At 36.4% G+C, this 19,567-nt stretch overlaps 1 protein-coding gene across 2 annotated transcripts in view; it reads left to right on the top strand.

Moving 5' to 3' along the window:
• Positions 1-3,439: 3,439 nt before the first annotated feature.
• The window catches only part of TRPC7 (transient receptor potential cation channel subfamily C member 7), a gene marked incomplete at both ends in the record, with an annotated part of 61,094 nt that continues 44,966 nt past the window's right edge, over positions 3,440-19,567 (top strand). For both annotated transcript variants that reach the window (XM_082771859.1, XM_082771860.1), the window contains one exon: positions 3,440-4,192. In XM_082771859.1, the coding sequence (XP_082627985.1) occupies positions 3,440-4,192 (753 nt within the window). The remainder of the gene's footprint in view (positions 4,193-19,567) is intronic.

Below are 19,567 nucleotides of genomic sequence, written 5' to 3' on the forward strand. Positions count from 1 at the left end.
TGAGCATTTCTCATGAAATCATTCAAAGTTAAAAGTATAAATTTTTATTCTTCTCCTGCTCTCTAGAAAGACAATAAAGTGCAGTGCTGAGATATTGATCTTCCCTGCTCATGAACAAGACTGGGGGTCATAATTCCCCTGAGGTGAAGCCCTCTGATTTACGGTGCTCTTGCCCCTGTCTGTAAGCAGTGGAGATTAACTCTGTGCTGTGGGAAATCCCTGCGGAACATTTATTATAAGCACAATGTTGTATATTAATTATCTTTTTGGAGGGCAGGTATGCTATTCTGTTTCCTTTTTTTTTTTTTTTTTTCTGACACAATTTCTGTTGCTAGAAACAGTGTTTGAAACCAGCATTGTCTCTGGATTGAAGAAAGTGAAATGAAGGTTCTTTTTTGTCATGTCGTTACTTATACAACAGACCAGTGTGAAGTAACTCTAGGCCAAACTCTAACCTCTTTCCTCAGGCAAAGCTCTTAGAAATGGGCCAATGGTAGTATTTTATGTAGTTTTATGTTTACTTTAGGTGTCCTTATAAGATTATTTGTGCATCTCTTGCCTGGATTCTAATTTGGAAATAATATTTCAGTATAAAAAGGCTTTTTAAACATGTATTTTGTCACTCTCTCTATATATCAAGAATCATACTTGTACAGCGGGCAAAATATCTAATAGATTCTTCCCTGCTGGAAATGCTCCATGTTTCTGGGGAGCTTCCAGTACTGACCATTGAATACAATAATAAATGTAAGCTTGCCAGTTATCTTACCATAAAACATTTTAGAACATAAAAATTCTTTTTGTATATCAGAATAATCCAATGGCATTTCACTTTCTTGAAGTAGCTATCACGATTAACTTCCTAAAATATTTAGGCATCTGCAATCCCACCACACTCGTGGGTGATCACTGAGCAACTACTGGAGAAGGATTAATTTCCAGCAGTTGTTTGAACCATTGCCAGATCATCCTTTTGAGGTTCTTAACATTTTAAGATATTTCTTTTATTTCTTTTAACATCCAGGAAATCCCAAGACTGAAAATGTGTAAAGTGTTTTGGGGTACTGTATGTCCTCAATGAACAAAACCACAATTCAGATGGAAAGCATTTATTTATGTGTGAAGATCTTGCTTGAACTCCGAAAGTCTTCAATTTTCTGTTTCTTAACCTTTACAGGTTTCTTAAGTGCTGTCCTGAATAGCTATGGACATGGGCTCCAGTTTACACAAGCACTTTAGCATATGGTTCATAATAGTTCATTTTAAGCACATTAGTCTTCTTGACCTCACTGAGACTGGCTGTGAGATGAAAGCTAATTGCTGTTAGTAATATTTGGGCTCCACTGCAATCAATGGAACCTGTTTAGTCAACTTCAAAGAGGTCCCAGTTTTACTCCAGGCATTTTGCTGCTTTAGAGACCCCTGTCTCCTTCTCAATGTTAGGTATGTTAGTAGCACAGTATTTTTATTTTATTTTATTTTATTTTATTTTATTTTATTTTATTTTATTTTATTTTATTTTATTTTATTTTATTTTATTTTATTTTATTTTATTTTATTTTATTTTATTTTACTTTATTTTACTTTATTTTATTTTATTTTACTTTATTTTACTTTATTTTACTTTATTTTACTTTATTTTACTTTATTTTATTTTACCTTCTGCTGTTTTCTCCTATAAAAAATTTGTGCACTCTTGAGGATTAATTTATTTAACTCTTTGTCCTCCATTATTCTGCCCCTCATCTTTGTGTACTTCCTCAACTTTTATTCATCCTGGAAGGGATTAATTTTAAGATTCATGTAGAATTTTATCTCCCAGTGGAGCATGGAATGTTATGTTCAGTTCCTTTCAGTTTTCAAGTTGTTCTACTGATGTATTAAAGCCTACGGGGAATGGTTCTTACTTAATTATAAACCTCATTTTCAACCTTGTATAGTCACAAAAAAAAAAAAAAAGCTTTATTAGGATTTGTTTGAATTTTAATGCAGCTGTTAAACAATACTGTAAAATTTATATATAAATATAAACCTCTCTTTGATACTAGTTTTCTCACCTGGATCAGCTGAAAAAAAAAAAAGAGTTAAAATGACAGGTATATATGTGTATATCTTAATTCCATAAGAACAGCTATCTGAAGAATTTCTGTGTCTGGAAACTGGTGTTTGGGGGTTCATATATTCTCTCTCTCTCTTTTTTTTTTTTTTTTTTTAATCTTGCTTCCTTTACTTTTTTCTTCTCCCAAAGAACACATTACTGAAAGCAATGTTTCTACTCCACTTTGTCTCTTTGTCTCTTGGTATCTTTTCTTCTCGTCATTCATGACACCACTTTAAAACTCCAGTAGTAATTTTTTTTTTCAGAGCACCACATGAACTTTTCATTGAGTGAAGGTCAAAACTGAGTTGGAGAACAGATGGAGCATGGAAAGATGAACCTTTGCCACCCACTGAGCATTAACACCTGCTTATTTGTTACATCTGCCTGCTACAGCTTAGATGCTCCTGAAAATTTTACCCAAGTGATTTAGGACTTGCTATTGGACTGAGTGCAAATGCCATTTGTGAAAGTGTTTTTGTTTTTATCTTTTTACTCAAGCTGTGCATTCTTTGGGGGTGTCAATTAACTTCATGTGTTTAGAGTCTAACAAAGGGATTTTGTTGAGATGTTATTGAAGTAAAATGTAAAGATTAACAGTGAGACAGCACTAAATGTAAAGTGTGAATTTTAAGAAGGTAGGGAGATTCAGGATTTCTTTTGATTTTGTACAATGGGGGAGTCTACATCCCCTTGGAGCCCAGTTGCACATAACAGTTTTCTTTGAAGATTTCAGTGGAGATGGAATAAGAGTAGTTTGTCTTCACCCGTCTACTCCAAGTGAAGGCTTCTCCACCACATAATCAGTGCGGAAACTAATGATCCTTTCTGATCAGTTCATTCCTTTATCTTGTTTGTAGTCTTGTTGTTTTTCAGTACTAGCTCTCAGAAAACTGCTTATTGGGAAGTGACATGATCCTAAATCAGGAATTTTACCTGTGTTTTACAGTAGTGGGCCCTAGATTTGAGTACTTGTATTTAGAGTAACTACCAACTGTACTTTAGCATGAGAATTTAAGCAGTCATACATTGAACTACTCTAGATCAGGAAACAGAAAAATGATATAATGTAACACGAAAGCAAGCAGTATTTCTTGTTTAAGTCTAGAAGGGTGTATGTCAGAAGAAAACTTGCCTGTTGTCAGGAAAACTCTTATTTATTCCACAGATATCCTAAACAATTTTAAACATCTGTTTCATATTATAAAAATCCAGTAAGATCAAATAGTAATGAGGTATTTCTAACCTTACTTCAAGTTATGTGAAATTCTAAATCTCCAAGAATAAAACCAACATTCTTTTCTGTTCTCCTGCAGGTTGAGAAACACCAATTATAAAAACATGCATCGAAGGCACACAACCCTTCGGGAGAAGGGCCGGAGGCAGGCCATTCGGGGTCCAGCCTACATGTTCAATGAGAAAGGCACCAGCCTGACTGCAGAAGAGGAACGTTTTCTCGATTCTGCAGAATATGGCAACATTCCAGTTGTCCGAAAAATGCTGGAGGAATCCAAAACCTTGAACTTTAATTGTGTTGATTATATGGGACAAAATGCCCTACAGTTAGCTGTAGGCAATGAGCATCTGGAAGTGACGGAGCTCCTCCTCAAAAAGGAGAATCTAGCTCGAGTTGGGGATGCACTTTTGTTAGCCATCAGTAAAGGATATGTGCGCATAGTCGAAGCAATATTGAATCATCCAGCCTTTGCACAAGGGCAACGTCTCACACTCAGCCCCCTTGAGCAGGAACTGAGAGATGATGATTTTTATGCCTATGATGAAGATGGAACTAGGTTCTCCCATGACATTACCCCCATCATACTTGCTGCCCACTGCCAGGAGTATGAAATTGTTCACATCTTACTACTAAAAGGCGCACGGATTGAAAGGCCACATGACTATTTTTGCAAGTGCAACGAATGTATTGAGAAACAGAGGAAAGACTCCTTTAGTCACTCTCGATCAAGAATGAATGCTTACAAAGGATTAGCCAGTGCTGCTTATTTGTCTCTTTCCAGTGAAGACCCTGTCCTTACCGCTTTAGAATTAAGCAATGAATTGGCCAGACTAGCCAACATTGAAACTGAATTTAAGGTAATTTACTACCATGGCTTTATCCTTGGTTTGAATGTGTTCAGAGTACTGTATATTTCATATGTCTGATCAAGTCTTGGCTTGCAGTCTTGGGGGGAGGAAACAGAAGCAATAAAATCTGTCATATGCATTCTCCAGATAATAAATATTTGGGACTGAATATTGCTTATTTTAACAGAGCCATCCTTACTTGGAATTTTTATTTTGTTTATTGTGATTACTTAGAATCTTTAGCTTGCAGCAGGAATAAAAATCAAATTATTTTATTCCAAAAATGAAGACCCATTTCCTGTAAGAAAGGTAAGTCTTTCTTAATTGATTTTTAATCTATTTTAGAGACAAAGATCAACAGATTGTCTTAATTGATTAAGAATTCAGCATATCTAGTTGTGTTACAATGACAAAAAGTGTAAATTCAGCACTTTTGCTTTTCTGCAAAACAATTCAAATTGCGTGAATGATGAATTGATGACTGATGAATATCATGAAAAAGGAGGGGGGAAATGATAAAGAGATTGTTATGGAGTTTATTATCGTGCCAAACATAACAGTGACACTTGCAGAACTCTTTGACACGTTCTTCAAGATTTGCATTATCATAATGAGTTTGTAAATATCCAATGTCATTTGCATTATTTCACTAAGTCATGTACATGGGATAAATAGTGTTGTCTTCCTTTATAACATAAATTAATCATGGAAAAAATCATTTTCAGTGGCTCAGTCATCAAGTTAAGACTGTTTTCTGACTTATAACTACTGTGCAGCTACACTCATGATCAATGACTCTGGGGTAATAAAGTCTATGTTGTGGGTAAACTGGGGCAGGATGCCTGTCAGGAATCCATTATTTTCAATTTAGTAAGCTATTCAAGCATTAAAGCATTCCTTTCAAGGTATACAGATTATGCTCTCTAATTTAAGAGTGACAAGAAGCATGCTCTCAAGCTGTTGCACTTGAAACTTTGTAGTAAGTCTGTAATAGGGGAAAAATACCCAAACCACAGACCTTTTTAGGCAACAAAATTAGGGAAAATCTTGCAAACTCTTTTTCCCCTTGTGAATCAGAATTGGAAAGACATAACATTTTAAAAGAAAGTTTTTACCCATGTAACATTCAGTCCTGGAAAAGCAGCTAACAACATTAATATCTCATTAATGTTCCAGCTTCTTTTTAGTAGGAAAACATATCCTGTGTGAAGCATGAGAAGTCTCCGTATTGCATGTCTGTCATCTCTGAAAAGTGGCTTGTTGCAAAAAAACAAGTCTACCAGAATCCTTCCTTTTGTTCATAGAGCTGCCAACATAGTTGAGACTGGCACTGGCAGATACATGAATCCTCTGGGAGCAAACAAGATCTTGAGTGTTGAATAGTCTCATGGTGGTTAGCCTACAGCTCCCCAGGCTGACAAATAGAATAAATCAATAGATGAAAATCATTAAAAATCCTTTTCCAATTTTTTTTTTTTTGTATTTCCAGTAAGGTTTTCCAATTTTCATTGCCTTATTAGAAGGTTCTGTATGTTAGTGAGGTACCTCAGCAGTAGTGCACTTCAAAGTTTTCATATTCTTTTAATATATTTACATTTCCAGAAATAGGAAACATCTGAATATTATAATGTATTCTCATTGTAGGAAAAGAAATTAAGATGTATGTATTTATTCAAAAATATTTATTCTTATTAATATAATCATTGTGGTACAGAAAAAGGTATTAATACAGCAGTGTTTTTTTTATTGTTTTATTTTTTTTTACAGAAAATTATAGGATTTTATTTCTAGAAAATATAACATTTTCAGAAAATGTATTTAAGAAGTTCACAAATGGTGAAAAATTTATGAAATCAGACAAGTTCCAGAAGACTTCTTTTGTGTGTGCTTTTATAAAAATATTTTCCTCAACCTTTTACTTTTTTCTTTTTCTTTTTTTTTTGAAGTTCTGTAATTACCATCAGCCCAGAGAACTCAACATTTCTCATGCAGATATCTTCACAGCCAGGTGACTCTTCTAAGACTGAAATGTTAATAGCAGAGATAACAGAATCATTTTTATATTTTCATTGATCCCCTTGGCAGATTAAATTTCTAGGAAAATATCTGCAGGAAGTGCCCTTGCAACTACTTTTAAGAGCAGCGGCAGGCTTACATGTAATATTACTCTACATAGCCTGAAAACTGACAGAAAGGCAGGATAGCAGCTGTGTTTATTTACTCTTGTCTTAAAGCTGTGACTGTGAACTCCTGGTTCTGATGGGATCCTACTCTACACCCAGGTCTGTGTTACAACCTTCCATGCTCCCAAAATAAACTACATTCTTCAAGATCAGGAAATGTCCTTGTGATGAAGACAATCAGCCAATTCATTCCATTTAGCAATCCAAGCAAATTAAATTACAGAATCACAAAGTAGGCTATGAAAATATCTCACCAATTGTAAGTGGTAAATAAGATCTCAGGTCCTGTTGATTAAAATGTTACTGAAAGCATGATCAAAAACACCACCTGGAAGACATATGGTGTGTGGTCTTTCTTTATCAATCCTACCAATGTTGTCAGTTCATTTACTATAGCATGTGTTTTGTTTCTAAATGATATGCCTCCTGCTGTTGCTCTTTTGCCTATTGTCCTTTCTTTATAAAATGCTGAGATCCAAAATTGACCATGTATTTGTGGCATGTCCAGGCTGATGGGCTGCAACTGGCTGCTGCCCTATTTTGAGGAACAATGGCTCTTGTGACAGCAAGTCAAGTGTGTAGATGCCTACAGAGATATGCCTGCTAGGAACTGCTTGTCGTTTCAGTGGGGCTGCAGTAATGTGAGACAGCTGAGGCTCAAAATACTAAATCCTCACGGTATCAAAAAAGAGTGGTAAAATAGCCCAGGAGTCTCAATGGCTTGTATCAGTTAGGGATGATCTGGTATCCCCACAATTAAACTCTTTTTCCAGTAAGATAACACCATCTTTTTTCTACCTAAATTTTTAACTTCACAAGTACTTGACCTAAACATTTTATGAAAAATGACCTTATAAAGCTGTTCAGATTTCTGGCTTTAGCTGTGTAAATGAGGAACTTGGACCAGATCCTGTACCACTTTTTATTTATTTATTTATTTATTTATTTATTTATTCTATATGGAATGTAAAAATAATGTGAAGTTCTAAGAAAACTTGGAAAGAAGAGCTGACCGAAAAGATAAATCTCTGCAGTCCTGACTGGGAAATATTTTGGCATAAAAACATATGGAGTTAGGAAAAAAAATTATTTATATTATTGCTTTTTGAAATGAATGATAAGAAAATGGAAAAGAGCAGAAAACTTGTGGAGGCAAAATAGCTGGGAGAGGAAGCATTTTGTGAGAAGGGAAATAGCAACAAACTTAGACAAAAAAAAAAACTGAAAACCATCAGGATGATAAACAATAAGATGCTACTTTGAAATTGGAAGGAAGATATAATAATCTTCCTTAGACCTTTTTGCTCTCAGAACAGACTGGTTGGAGACAGCCCCTGAGATTCATCTTCCATTAAAAAAAAGACACTGTTGTGGGAACTTTCCTAATTAGCTTCATGAACACTCTTGCAAATCAATTGCTTAATTTTTCTACTCTGACCTGCTCTTCCTTGAGTGATCCTTTTATCCCTCCATAATCCCTTGCCTTGACATACTCTCTGGCAAGCATCTTACTTCAGATATGTTCAGAAACACCTTTTATTAGTCATATTTATTAATTCAGCAAGATGTTTTTTGAGACTTTAGTGTTTTTTATGTGGAGTTACTTTAGATTTTCATTTAATTTTCCAGCATTTTTGTTCTTTTTATTATTTTTTTTTCAGTCAGATGGGACCTGTGCTTTTAAAAAGACATCTTTTCACTTGTGCAGCCTTTTCTTTGCTGCTTCTCTTTGTTGGGTTTTAAGAAGAGAAGACAGAAGAAACTTCTAAAATCTAGTCCCATAGGTGGAATATACTCACTCCCTTTTTCAACAATTTTATTTTTTCCTCCACAAATACAATCAATTTATCTAGTTCGTATTTTGAAAAGTAAGACTCGCCATTAAAAATTCTTTCGAGTATATGAATGGTCAGAATTCCCAAGTGATTGTTTCTTGCACCAGCTCTGTGCACACTGCAGTGGAATGGTTATTTCTCTTCCTGGGGATTCTCCGGCAACTGCTCCAAAGAGCATCTGCTCAGGAGTGAAAAACACTTCTCACTGTATCCCTTTCCTCTGCTGCCTCTTGTGACTCATTGCTAAATTTCCTATTGAGAGAGCAGGCCAGCAGGTTATTCAGCTTTATCCAAAATTAATGCCTGATGACACCGACCTTTGATGTGGCTGGGCCAAAACATCCCTTTCAGATGCCTGTTGATCTGCAGTCTGTGTTGTAATTAGCTTGTTCTCTTCTGTTGTCTCTGTGCTACATCAATTATCTTTGGTTCCTCTAAGGGAAATCCCTGCTGCCTTAGAGGCCATCTTGGTACCAAAGTCAAAAGGATGACTCACTTTATGATTTATTTTTTTTACTCAAGTATGACCCCTGAGAAAGAAGAAAAATCAATACAAAGCTAAATGCATTTATATTTCTAATACACAAGACTTGTACACTTCTGTAGAAATGATGAAAGCTCTTATGTTTTAAAGTATGCTTGTAACTTATAATCTTTATTTTTCTTTTTTTTTTTTGGGGGGGGGGGGCATATAAACATTTCAAGGTCAGTCTTTAATGAGAACATTATTTGTTCTTAGAGGTGAGGTTAGGGATGTGGTTTGGTATTTTTTAACTTTAGAAAATAACTGTCCCTTTTCTTTTTCACTCTCACCTAAAAGCCCTTTAACCTTACTGCCTTGAAAATGTATATTTAAAAGCTATTGGTCTTTTTTTTTTTTCTTTCTTTCTTTCTTTCTTTTTTCAGTTTGCAAATGCATAAGAGGTCTAACCAATTACTCAGCTCATAATACAGGAAACAATCAAGTCCCAGTAAAGCAGAAAAAACAAATTTCCTATTACTAAAATTTTAACTTGTTCTTGGAAGAACGTAGGTATTAAAATAAGAGAGGAAATTAAAGACAGTCATGGGAATAACCTGGGAGAAGGAAAATATATTTAAGTCTTGTAGTGAAATTTGTGTTTCACTCACCAAGTGGGATTCTGCACATGAGGAATTCATTCTTCATGCTGTTCTTTATCAAATACCAATCCACTAATAATAGATTGTACACTGGATTTGTCTGAGCTAAATTAATTAACCACAGATATATTTTGCATTGATATATATAACAGGGACTCTGGAAAATTGATGCAGATAAACCTTCTGACCTTAAAAACAAAGCAACAACAAAAAAACAAACAACCAAACAACAAAATATTACTCTTTTATTGTTTTATTTAAATACTTATAAATTAAGAAATATCCTTTTTTTTTTTTTTTTTTTTTTTTTTTTTTTTGAGAGAGAGAGCTGTTATTTCAAGTGCTTTCTCTATGCCTGTTCTGTGATTAAATCATTTTCTGCCTGGCATGTTGCCCAAGCAAAATGGTTTTAAAATGTTGCTTGAGAAGAAAATAAGCTTTTCGGCATGGTTTAGAACCAATGCCAAAGCTGTGATGCCTGGAGCTGTCTTGAAAAAATAAATCTGTATCTGTGAATGTGAAAGTATGTTAGCATCTGTCTACGTCTATTCACAGTAAAGCAGAGTAGTGGATGCTATGATTCATAGTAAAGGGTATAACTCAGCTATATACAACCCACATCTGCATCTGGAAAAAATAAGACTTATTCATGAAAGTTGTAACTCTAGCAGCAGTACTCACTGCTTACAAGGTCATTTAGCCTACTTTTTGGGTGGTTGAGTGACGTTGTTAAAATCTCCCAGCTAATATTGGTTAAAAAAAAAATAATAAAAAGAGAAATCTTCTTTAAGAGTTGACTTTTGATAATAAGTAGAAGGGGAGAGTCATTTACTCTTGATATAGACCATCTCTGAATATTTTGTAGTCAGGATAAAACATAATAATCTTGTAACAAGTTAAGCAGGAATATAACATATTTTGATAGCAGGGTACAAATAATTTAGAAATAATTTCAAAATTTGATTGCATATAAAAACTTCAGCTTCTCACAATTGTATTAATTTCATATTTTGTAACAGGTTTAATGTGGGAGAAAAGCTCCAGTACTTGGTAAAATCATGGCTTATTTGACCATCCCATCCTCTTGGGATTTGTTGAAACCAGGATTTCATCCCCACCTTTTGAAAGAAATACATAAAGTTAAACCAGTAGGTTTGATCTACAGCTGCTTACTGCTCATAGGTTTCTCTCTTTGTACAAATGAGAAATAATCTGTCACATCTTGGATGGAGAGATCCATCACAGCAAACTAAGCAATCAGCAATTGTTTTGGTTGATAGGATTTATGCTCCAGCCCAGCCTTTACCAAGAGTCTGGGCTATCCCAGAGCAGTTTATTTTTGTCTCTCCAGTCTCTAGACAGGATGGGCGGGGTGAATTTCTCTGTGCTGTCCCGTGCTGCTCTGCCAGGGGACATGGGCTTGTGCAGGCAGATGGAGGTGGCTGCTGCTGCAGTGCTGAGCTGCTCAGGACTGGCTCAGCTGCATCCTCACTGCTGCTGCTGCGGAGAGGAGCACTCCTGTTTCCCTGCTGTTTTGCTGCCAGCTGCTAGTAGCACTGGGATAAATAGGAGGAATGATTTGGCCAGTTGCCTGGGTTTAGTTAACAGTGACGGAGTGTTTTCTTTTCTTACCCACTGAGTGTGCAAGGCCAAATGAGTCCTGGTGTTCAAAACTGGTGCATCTACTCGATGGAAATGCGGACGGGGCTCCTGCCACATGCAGCTGGCCATTTCTAGAGGAGACTTGTTGGCCCCTTCCATGCCAGCTCTCCAACAAAAAGCACAGAGTTTGTGTGCCTTTGAGCTTGCCCTTACCAGCACACTCACCATTCATTTTAGAGAGTTTTCTCGGAGCACTTATGGAAATAAAATTGCACAGTAATGCAATTACCCTTTCTCCTCCCCTCAGCAATAAATGGTACCAAGAGGTATACTCTAGAGCACCAAAGATGAAGACATTTTTCAGAAAGATGAAATCAAATTATTGATGGGGAAAACAGATGGAAAATGATTCTATCACTATTGCAATATCAGAGTAACACAATATTGGTAAGCTTTGTGTTTAATTGGAAACACCAAATGCCCAAGCTTTCAGCTAATACCAGTGCATTGGTTTTTAGGGAATAGTTAGGAGCCAAGCAGTTTGTGATGAGCAAGATGACTGGTTTCCAAATACTGCTGCTTATTATTCACATTGGGCAAGGATATCTACTGGAACTACAAAAGAGCATAATTAGAACTATTGCTCTGAATAGAATAATAACACTAGATCAGCAGATGGGAGAATAGAGTCAGGTACATTTATCCAAGGCACTGTAGGGAATTCATATTGTATTAATGAATGTAAACGAAGTAATACATTCTGAGCATCTCAAGTCCAACATCAAAGTGGATGCAGATGGGAAGTGATTTAGTTTATCGCTCATTGTGTTGTTAATTGTTGTTATTGTAGATAATTATAATGAACCCATCCTCACTGCATCTAGGCAGGCTATCCACTGGATTGTGGATAAACAGGAATGGTATACAAACAATTTTATATTACCACAAAATGGAGCTAGGTACTTTAGTGTCTATGGTTTTTGGCATTTACGTGATAAAAAATACCAATTTCCTGGAATACAATTTGTTGCAGAGAATTTTACACCAGTGCAGTGTAGAAATTGTTCATTGCCGAGTGTGTCATTTCATTGTCACCATTTGATCATCAGGAACTGGACTCATTTCAGAACAGAGAAATGTAATTATACACTTTCTATATTCATACTTTTACTTAAAAAAGTGCCACAGCATCATTTCTTAGTGCTCTAAGGGAGAGGATTGATGTCCATACAGCTCAGTGCTCTGCAGTTGGAAAGGTTTTCTGAAGTGCTCAGCTGCTGGTTAGATGCTGTGGGGACCACTATTTCTTCCACCAGCACTTTGTACACTGGTGCTTGTTTCTAGTTTTCCAAGGAGCTGTTGTTGTTGGACATTGGGAACTGTGGCTGTTGACTGTTTGAGACCTGAAAGACATACACGTGTTTTAGTAATCAATGTAGTTGCATTGTGGCTCTCAATTAAGCCAGCATTACTTGCAGGCTCAATTAAAAGGAGTCTGCCTCCTTATATACTGGTGCAGCCTGTAATCAAAACTCTTCTGAGAGATGGGACTTAAGCAAGCTGAAAGTGACAAATTTAGGTCATCTTAGGAAAAAAAAAAAAAAAAAAGAAAAAGCATAGGTGTGTTAAGTAATTGATTGATTTAAATTTAAATCCATTATTTTTTCCATCTGGTTATGAGGAAACACGAGGGTTTTAAGCAGCTGATCTGAAATAAGCCATATAATTGAGGAAGAGTAGCTAGTGCATTTAGTGCAAACTACCTAATCTGTCTCAAGTTGTATAGGAAATGTTGATTTCTGCCAGTGGAGCTGGTAACAGAAAGGTCAGGGAAGTAATAACCATGGGAAAATCCCACAGAGAAAAAGTATGGAAGGTGTGTGAAATGAGGAGTGTGGCCCAGAGGTAACTTTTGCTTTTATATATCTACCGCATATGATTTGCAGATGTGCTGCACATCCTCTTGTTGTGTGCAAGTGCTCTTGAAGAAAACAAAATAGGTGACAAAAATTTAAGTTAACCCCTGCACTGCACTGGGCTCCTGTTTTTATGAAATGCTTATGGGGTAAGAAAAGGAATTCTTTCTGCAAGATGACAGAATTAAGGTTGTGATAAATGTTCCTCTAACGCAAGGGATGCTTCCATTTTTTAAAAAATAAGAAAAGCCATTTCTCAGTGTCATATCCACACAGAAAGAGCAAGCAAATATTTGTGAATAATGCAGAAGGATCGAGCCTTGCACTGTATCATCATGGGCTTGATTTTGCAGCTGGTATTAATGGATGTTAAGTTCTTCACCAATAGAATTAGCAGGATATTATTTTGAAATGAGTATTTTGTAATTAATAAAGAGAAGCTGTCGACAAGGCATAGGGAGACAGACCTCCTTCACTGAATGTGTGCATCCCTGCACTTTGAATGCCAAAGCATTTAGCTAATACCCCTGTATAGCCTGTCCTGTTTATGTTACATCCAGGGCTGCTATCTTCTGAAAACAGGTGTTTCAGCATAAACATTCAAATGAGCTTGAGAAAATCTGCAGGAAGGTAAAAAACACCTTTTAATTAGTTGAGCAATCAAAAACACATGGCTTACTTGTGATGTGGGTTTGAAAACCAGCTGAGATTTTATGAAAGAGAAGCATATCAAGAATCAAAGTTTTTCAGCTTTTTTCTTATGCTAAAAAGCTACTGTGCCAACTCTGAGATTTAAATACTCTAATTTAAAAAAAAAATAAAAAATTGTCGATTAACATCATTTAAGTTGTAAGTGTATTTAAATATCTACAGAGACCTGGAATAAAGTGTTAGTTCTCTGCTGAATAAGATTGATTTTATTCTGTGCCCTGGCATGCAATGGAGATGTTCAGTGACAGTATTTGGCAGGATGAAGGTGACATTGTGTGAAAGGAGTGCAGGAGCAGGAGATGTTCTTCAGGTAACTTCTTAGATGCCTTTAAGAAAAAAAAAAAAAAAAAAAAAAAAAAAAAAAAAGGTATTATGCTCTGTTCAGGGTGAGAACTTTAAATAAGTCAAATGATCTACCAATTTCAGTATTCACTTGTACAGTAAATATTTAAAATTCTCTTATGCTAAGGAATCTAAAGTTTTGGCTAAAGAGTTAGGAATTGTCTTTTTTCTTTTCTTTTTTTTTTTTTTTTTTCTTCCCCATAGGATATTTGAAAAGATTATTTTATTTACTTCCTCAAATAATCCATTTGTACAATCCAAAGTAATTTTAGATTACAATTTATATATATATGTGTGTGTGTTTTTAAGATCTTTGCATAAAATGAAAGCTTTTAGGATATAAAAGTGAAGTGTTTTCCATGTTCCTATATTTTTATTAATGGAAAGAGTGCATAAAATCTGTTAGTTTAGGTCCTACAGAAGCTGTGTATATTGGTATAGTTGGTAGACATATAAGAGACACAGAGAAAAATAGTAGACATAAAGTGGGGAGGTTTCTGCTGCCTTTGACCATTTAAACTTTATAGTTCTTGGAATATTCAGTGATAAATTTACAGGATCTGTTTCTCATAGTTATCACTTTCAATAATGAACTTTATTCTGCATTCAGTTTTATGAACTGATAATGGATATAAATCATACTGCATAATGAGGTTTTTATTGAGAAAAAATAGAAGGAAACAACCTTCTGTTGAACATAATTTATATTTAGTGACATCTGGTGTAACATCAATAATCTATTATTGCAGAAGCTTACTCAATGTTATTCGTCTGGACCTGTGGAGGATGTTATAAAAGCACAGTCATAAATTTTAAGGGATTTCCTAAGTCCACCACAGAAATCCTTATCACTGTCTTGGCTAGCTTCTTTAATGGTCTGGTGTATCTGTCGGAAAAAAATGCAAGATGAATTGCAGTCAGTGGGTTGTTTTCATACAGCTCCATCCCCTTGTTGAAGGGAGATGTCTCGGAGATCAGCTTCAGCAATGCATATGAGGAGATGAATTGCAGCTAGAAAGCCTGACCTATAGAGAAAAAAAAGAGGTAAAAAAAAAAAAAAATAAAAAATGTGATGAATCAGTCAGTGCCATTGAAATCCCTGTAATGATGCAAGGGATGATATTTTCATGGCTCGTTGGAAGGCATGCAATTTTTGGTCCTCACTCAAAGCATACTGTTGTTTTCTGGACTTCTTTTGCCAAAAATAACATGAACACAGACAACACTGTCTGCTTTGTCCTTGGGCTCTTTTATTGCATGCATCTCTTGCTGTCTTCTGACACTCCCTTGCAGGACTTAAAAGCACTTTGCCTTGAGGCATTGCCCCTCTGCACCGCCACACAACGACCTGGCACTCCTCAGAGAGCAATGCAGGTGCCATGCTTAGCTTGGCTCCATTTAGAAAGGACCAAATTGTTTGGAAAACAACACAGGCACATTTTTGAAATGTCAAACTCTTGTATTTGAACAGCTTGTTTATTATATTATGCTCTTCGGGGGTGAAGAAGTCAAGGTCTAGATGGTTTCAAAATGAACCAGTGGCATCTGTTGCTATCTCCAGACAGACTTAGCAACATGCACCTGAGTAGTGAAATGTTTAAAATGAGCACTTGGCTTTATTTTCAGAGATATGCCCATTGAATGTGACACAGCACACTCAAAGCTCTAAAAAATCACTGATGTGCTGCCACTTAAGAAATAAGAGAACATAAACCAATGAGATGTTGTTCTTTCTGGAAGATTAACTCTATAGCCTTGGCATCATCTGTGCATACAGGCATTCAGTCTGGAAATAATAGAAATGCACTTGGCTGTATTCAAAGATACCAGCAGTTACATGCATAGTCAACAGAGCTCTGGGGAAGGGTTTTCAGTGCCCCTGAGAAGACAACATGGTTACAGGAGCAGGAGCAGTGCTAGGACCTTTCATAGCAACTCCTCTCATCTCCCTTCCTCCCACAGACCTTGTGCTTTTTTTCCTTCTGAAGCATATGGCCAGTCATAGACAGTGTAAATACCCAGAAGGAAATTGGTCCAACAGCTTCTAAACTGGCTCTTGCATTTTTCATGTGAAATCTAATTGGTAAATATTTATAAGCACTTTGAGTATTTGACATGATTGTTATTTAAAATCTTCATTTCAAATCTGGCATGTAATATTACTGGCTTCCCCCCTCCTTTCTCTTACCTTTTTTTTCTTTCTACATTCATTTTTATTTGAGGCAGTTTTACAGAATTATTTTACATTTTATTTCCTTTCTGCTGCTTCTCCTCAAAATGATAATCTCATCAATGCAGTATTTCCCTCCGTGATATATGTGTATGTGTGGTGCGGACTAAATGCGAAGAGCCAAGAGCTTCAAGGAGATATCAAGAGTCTCTGTGCTACATGCCTACAGCTTTTATGTGCACTGCAAATTTAATGCTAGGCAGAAATGCCAGATTTACTGCCAAATACATAGCTCACAGAGAGAAGGTTGGATTTAACAGGTCTGTGCCATGCAGTTAACCTATGAATACACTGAGAGCACACAGAGGTTTTCTGGTGCCATGACAGCCCCAGTTACAGGTGCTGGACGTGCATAGTCAGGAGTTGTAGACATCCTAGATTTGTGTGGAAACCCTCATATTCCAGAAAGCCAGGTTTATAAGACAGGCAATATATGATGGACATTATATATACATATGTATGTATATACATATATGTATGTATATATATTAGTATATAGACCAACCATCCTCTCTGCTCCCCTTTTTCTTTGCTGACCTTTGTTTGGACATGAAACATGTGTATTAATAAGCAACATTAGGCTGTATTTTTTAATAGAAAAAAGGGTGTAGGTGAAATCATCCTGAGCCAGATACATTGTTGTATATTCAAATGGGTACTCTTCTCTGATATTAACTTTCTTGATCTGACCTTGTAGATTTAGCAGAGGCTAACAGAACAATTAGTGGTTGTGGTGCCTGCCCTGCTTTTTATACATGTTATTTGGATGAAGTTAGAGTGAATTTAATGAAATGCTCTAAATGGTAACATATGGACTGATTTTCATGAATGGTGCAGGTTGTATTTTACTCATGTATTGTGCACTATCCTGTGGCTCTGTGGCCCATTTACAGCAGCAACTGTGTACTGAGTAGTCTACAGCAATTACCACCCCAAAAAAATAAAAATAATAATAAATAAAAAAAAAAAACTGATTGACAAAGAAGATGGTTTCAAGCAGATTGCTTGAAAGTATTTTGTCAGCATTCATAGAACTAAGTGCACTCTTGAAGCTGGGATTGTGAAGGTAGAAGGCTTGAAAGCAATTTTGAGGGACATGGGGGATTTTCATAATTGTATACAAAGTTGTTTGATCCTCTTTGTTTCTGAACCATTGGCACCACTTCAGTTTCTCAGCTGCACTGATGGGTTCAGCAAATCTCAGACCTGCTTGCTGCACGTCACAGCATTGACACCAAATTTCTCAACTTGCCATCCAAAAAGCACTTGCAGTACTGGCATTTCAGAGGTAGGCTCCCCTGGATGAGGACGTTCCTCTTCAATCTTTGATGAGGATTGCTTTTGAAATAGTTATTTTTTCATTAACTAACCAAGTCAGGTGACTGGTCTTACTTTTGCCATTTCACTTAACTTTTTAATCAGACTGTATCCCTCTGACCTGAAACAGTCCTTTTCTGAAGTATGGGTGGTTTTGAACAGATGTAGAGATATGACAGACTTCATTTAGAACATAATCAACAGATAATAATACGGTACTCAGAGAAATTGCAGTGAATGACAAGTACCATTAGCCTTTTCAAAACAGCAAAATCAGACATTTTTAACTCCACATGAACAGTGTCAGGAGGAGCAGGAAATGACTGATTTGGATTTTTTTTTTTTATTATGTTCTAGTTTTAAAAAATTATATTGTAACATTCCCAAGTGTTATCCAGATTTTTCTCTGATCACTGTCTCTATAGGAAATAAAATACTGTGTTATCTGAAGCAGATTGGCACTCTTGTGCCCTTGGTTGCATCCTTCATCTCCCTCCCTGAGGCTTGCCAGCACTCAGGCTGTGAGGATGAGGCCCCAGCATCCCTCATATATGATTTGTGGTTTTCATTACTGTAAAGATTAGTCTGCTTTATGAAACTCCTACTTTTCAGACTTTTCTAATGTGGTGGTTAATCAGAATACACAGGAAGTGTTGGGTTATTGTCACTGCCTGGGTACAAAACCTGTCTTTTGCATTGCTGCCCAGAGAACTGAGCTGGGTTTCCTCTTGGCTCTGCCAGCCCTCACAAAGCCATGCCTGGGGGTGAGGACTTTCATCCTTCTCAAAAGCTCATCTCAGCACTCCTTGTGCAGTATCTCAGATGCCCCCAAATGTGTGAACTACAGGCAGTTGATGCAGCACTGGCATATACACCGATACCATGTGCATACACTTGTAAATCTAGTTTTCTGTCAGATTTTACCCTTTCCTGTGACTCATAACTCAGTATTTTATACACAGGTAGGGCATTTCTGCTTGCATCATCAAAGCTCTCTGTGCAAGCCTGGGTCAGGAGATGTTTGCCTGGCAGTGTCCTTCTAATCTCAGTTTTTACTAAAGATACAGCCAACAAACTGCTTGCAAAGGGAAAGACACTGACCTCAGGAGAATCACTGGGTGCTGTGTTCTCATCATCAAATGGAGTAAGATTTCTATGCTGACAGTGAGCATCAAGGAAGCCAGAAAAAAAAAAAAAAATTTGTATAAGAGATCTAGTCAGAAGTCACACCACTTGCAGTGATCCTTGATGGAGTTTGCCAGCTGGGAGTATGCCATTTATATCTGCACCTTCCTGGTTGCTAACTAAACTAATTTCCTTAAAAAAAGCAGAAAAGGAAAATTAATCAGAGCTAATGCATACTAGTTTTTCAGATGATGTGGAAATGGTGATGAGAATTACCTAAAATGTGCTGGCTAAGAGATAAGCTTCTGAACTTTCTAAACAGTGTATAAATAGGGAATATTATTACAGCTTAGCAAAGTTTTCACCCTGTTTCTTTTCAATCTGCTGGGCTAATTAAGTGTCTGCATTACCTGGGGCAGTTACACATTTCATTTCCAGCATACATCTATTTTTAGATCTATCTATATTTGTTGCTTTTCATGATTCCTGCAGTTATTTCTTTGCCAAAGTGTTTGGTCATCTATTCTCTCAGTGAACAGGCAAGTTTTCTACGTACTGAAACATATCTTGGCAGGGTGAAGATTAAAGCACAGAAATGATTAGAGAGGAGTGCTTTGAATCCACACAGTGCAATCTGTCTTTCATTTACATTTCAGACTCTAATTCACACTGTATTTGATAATATTCACTCTACAAACCCTATCTTCACATAATACTTAGGTATTAGATTTAGATGTAAATGTACAATCATTTTCTGCCTGACCTTGAAGACACCTTAAATCTTACTGTCCTAATCTGGCCTTTCGATAGATGTCTTGAGGTCAAGGTTACCTCTGCGGGCAGGTTCCTGCCCTACCAGAAAAAAAGATGTGCTTGTGATTATATTAGATCCCCTTTAAATGAAGGAGGAAAAGGGAAACCTTTTCCAGATTTCAAAATTTTGGGCAGATAGGATGTAAACACGTTTCCCCTCACACAAGACGTCACCACAAAAATACAGG

This window comes from Aythya marila (assembly GCF_965140915.1).
Source record: "Aythya marila genome assembly, chromosome: 14".
NCBI classification, from domain to species: domain Eukaryota; kingdom Metazoa; phylum Chordata; class Aves; order Anseriformes; family Anatidae; genus Aythya; species Aythya marila.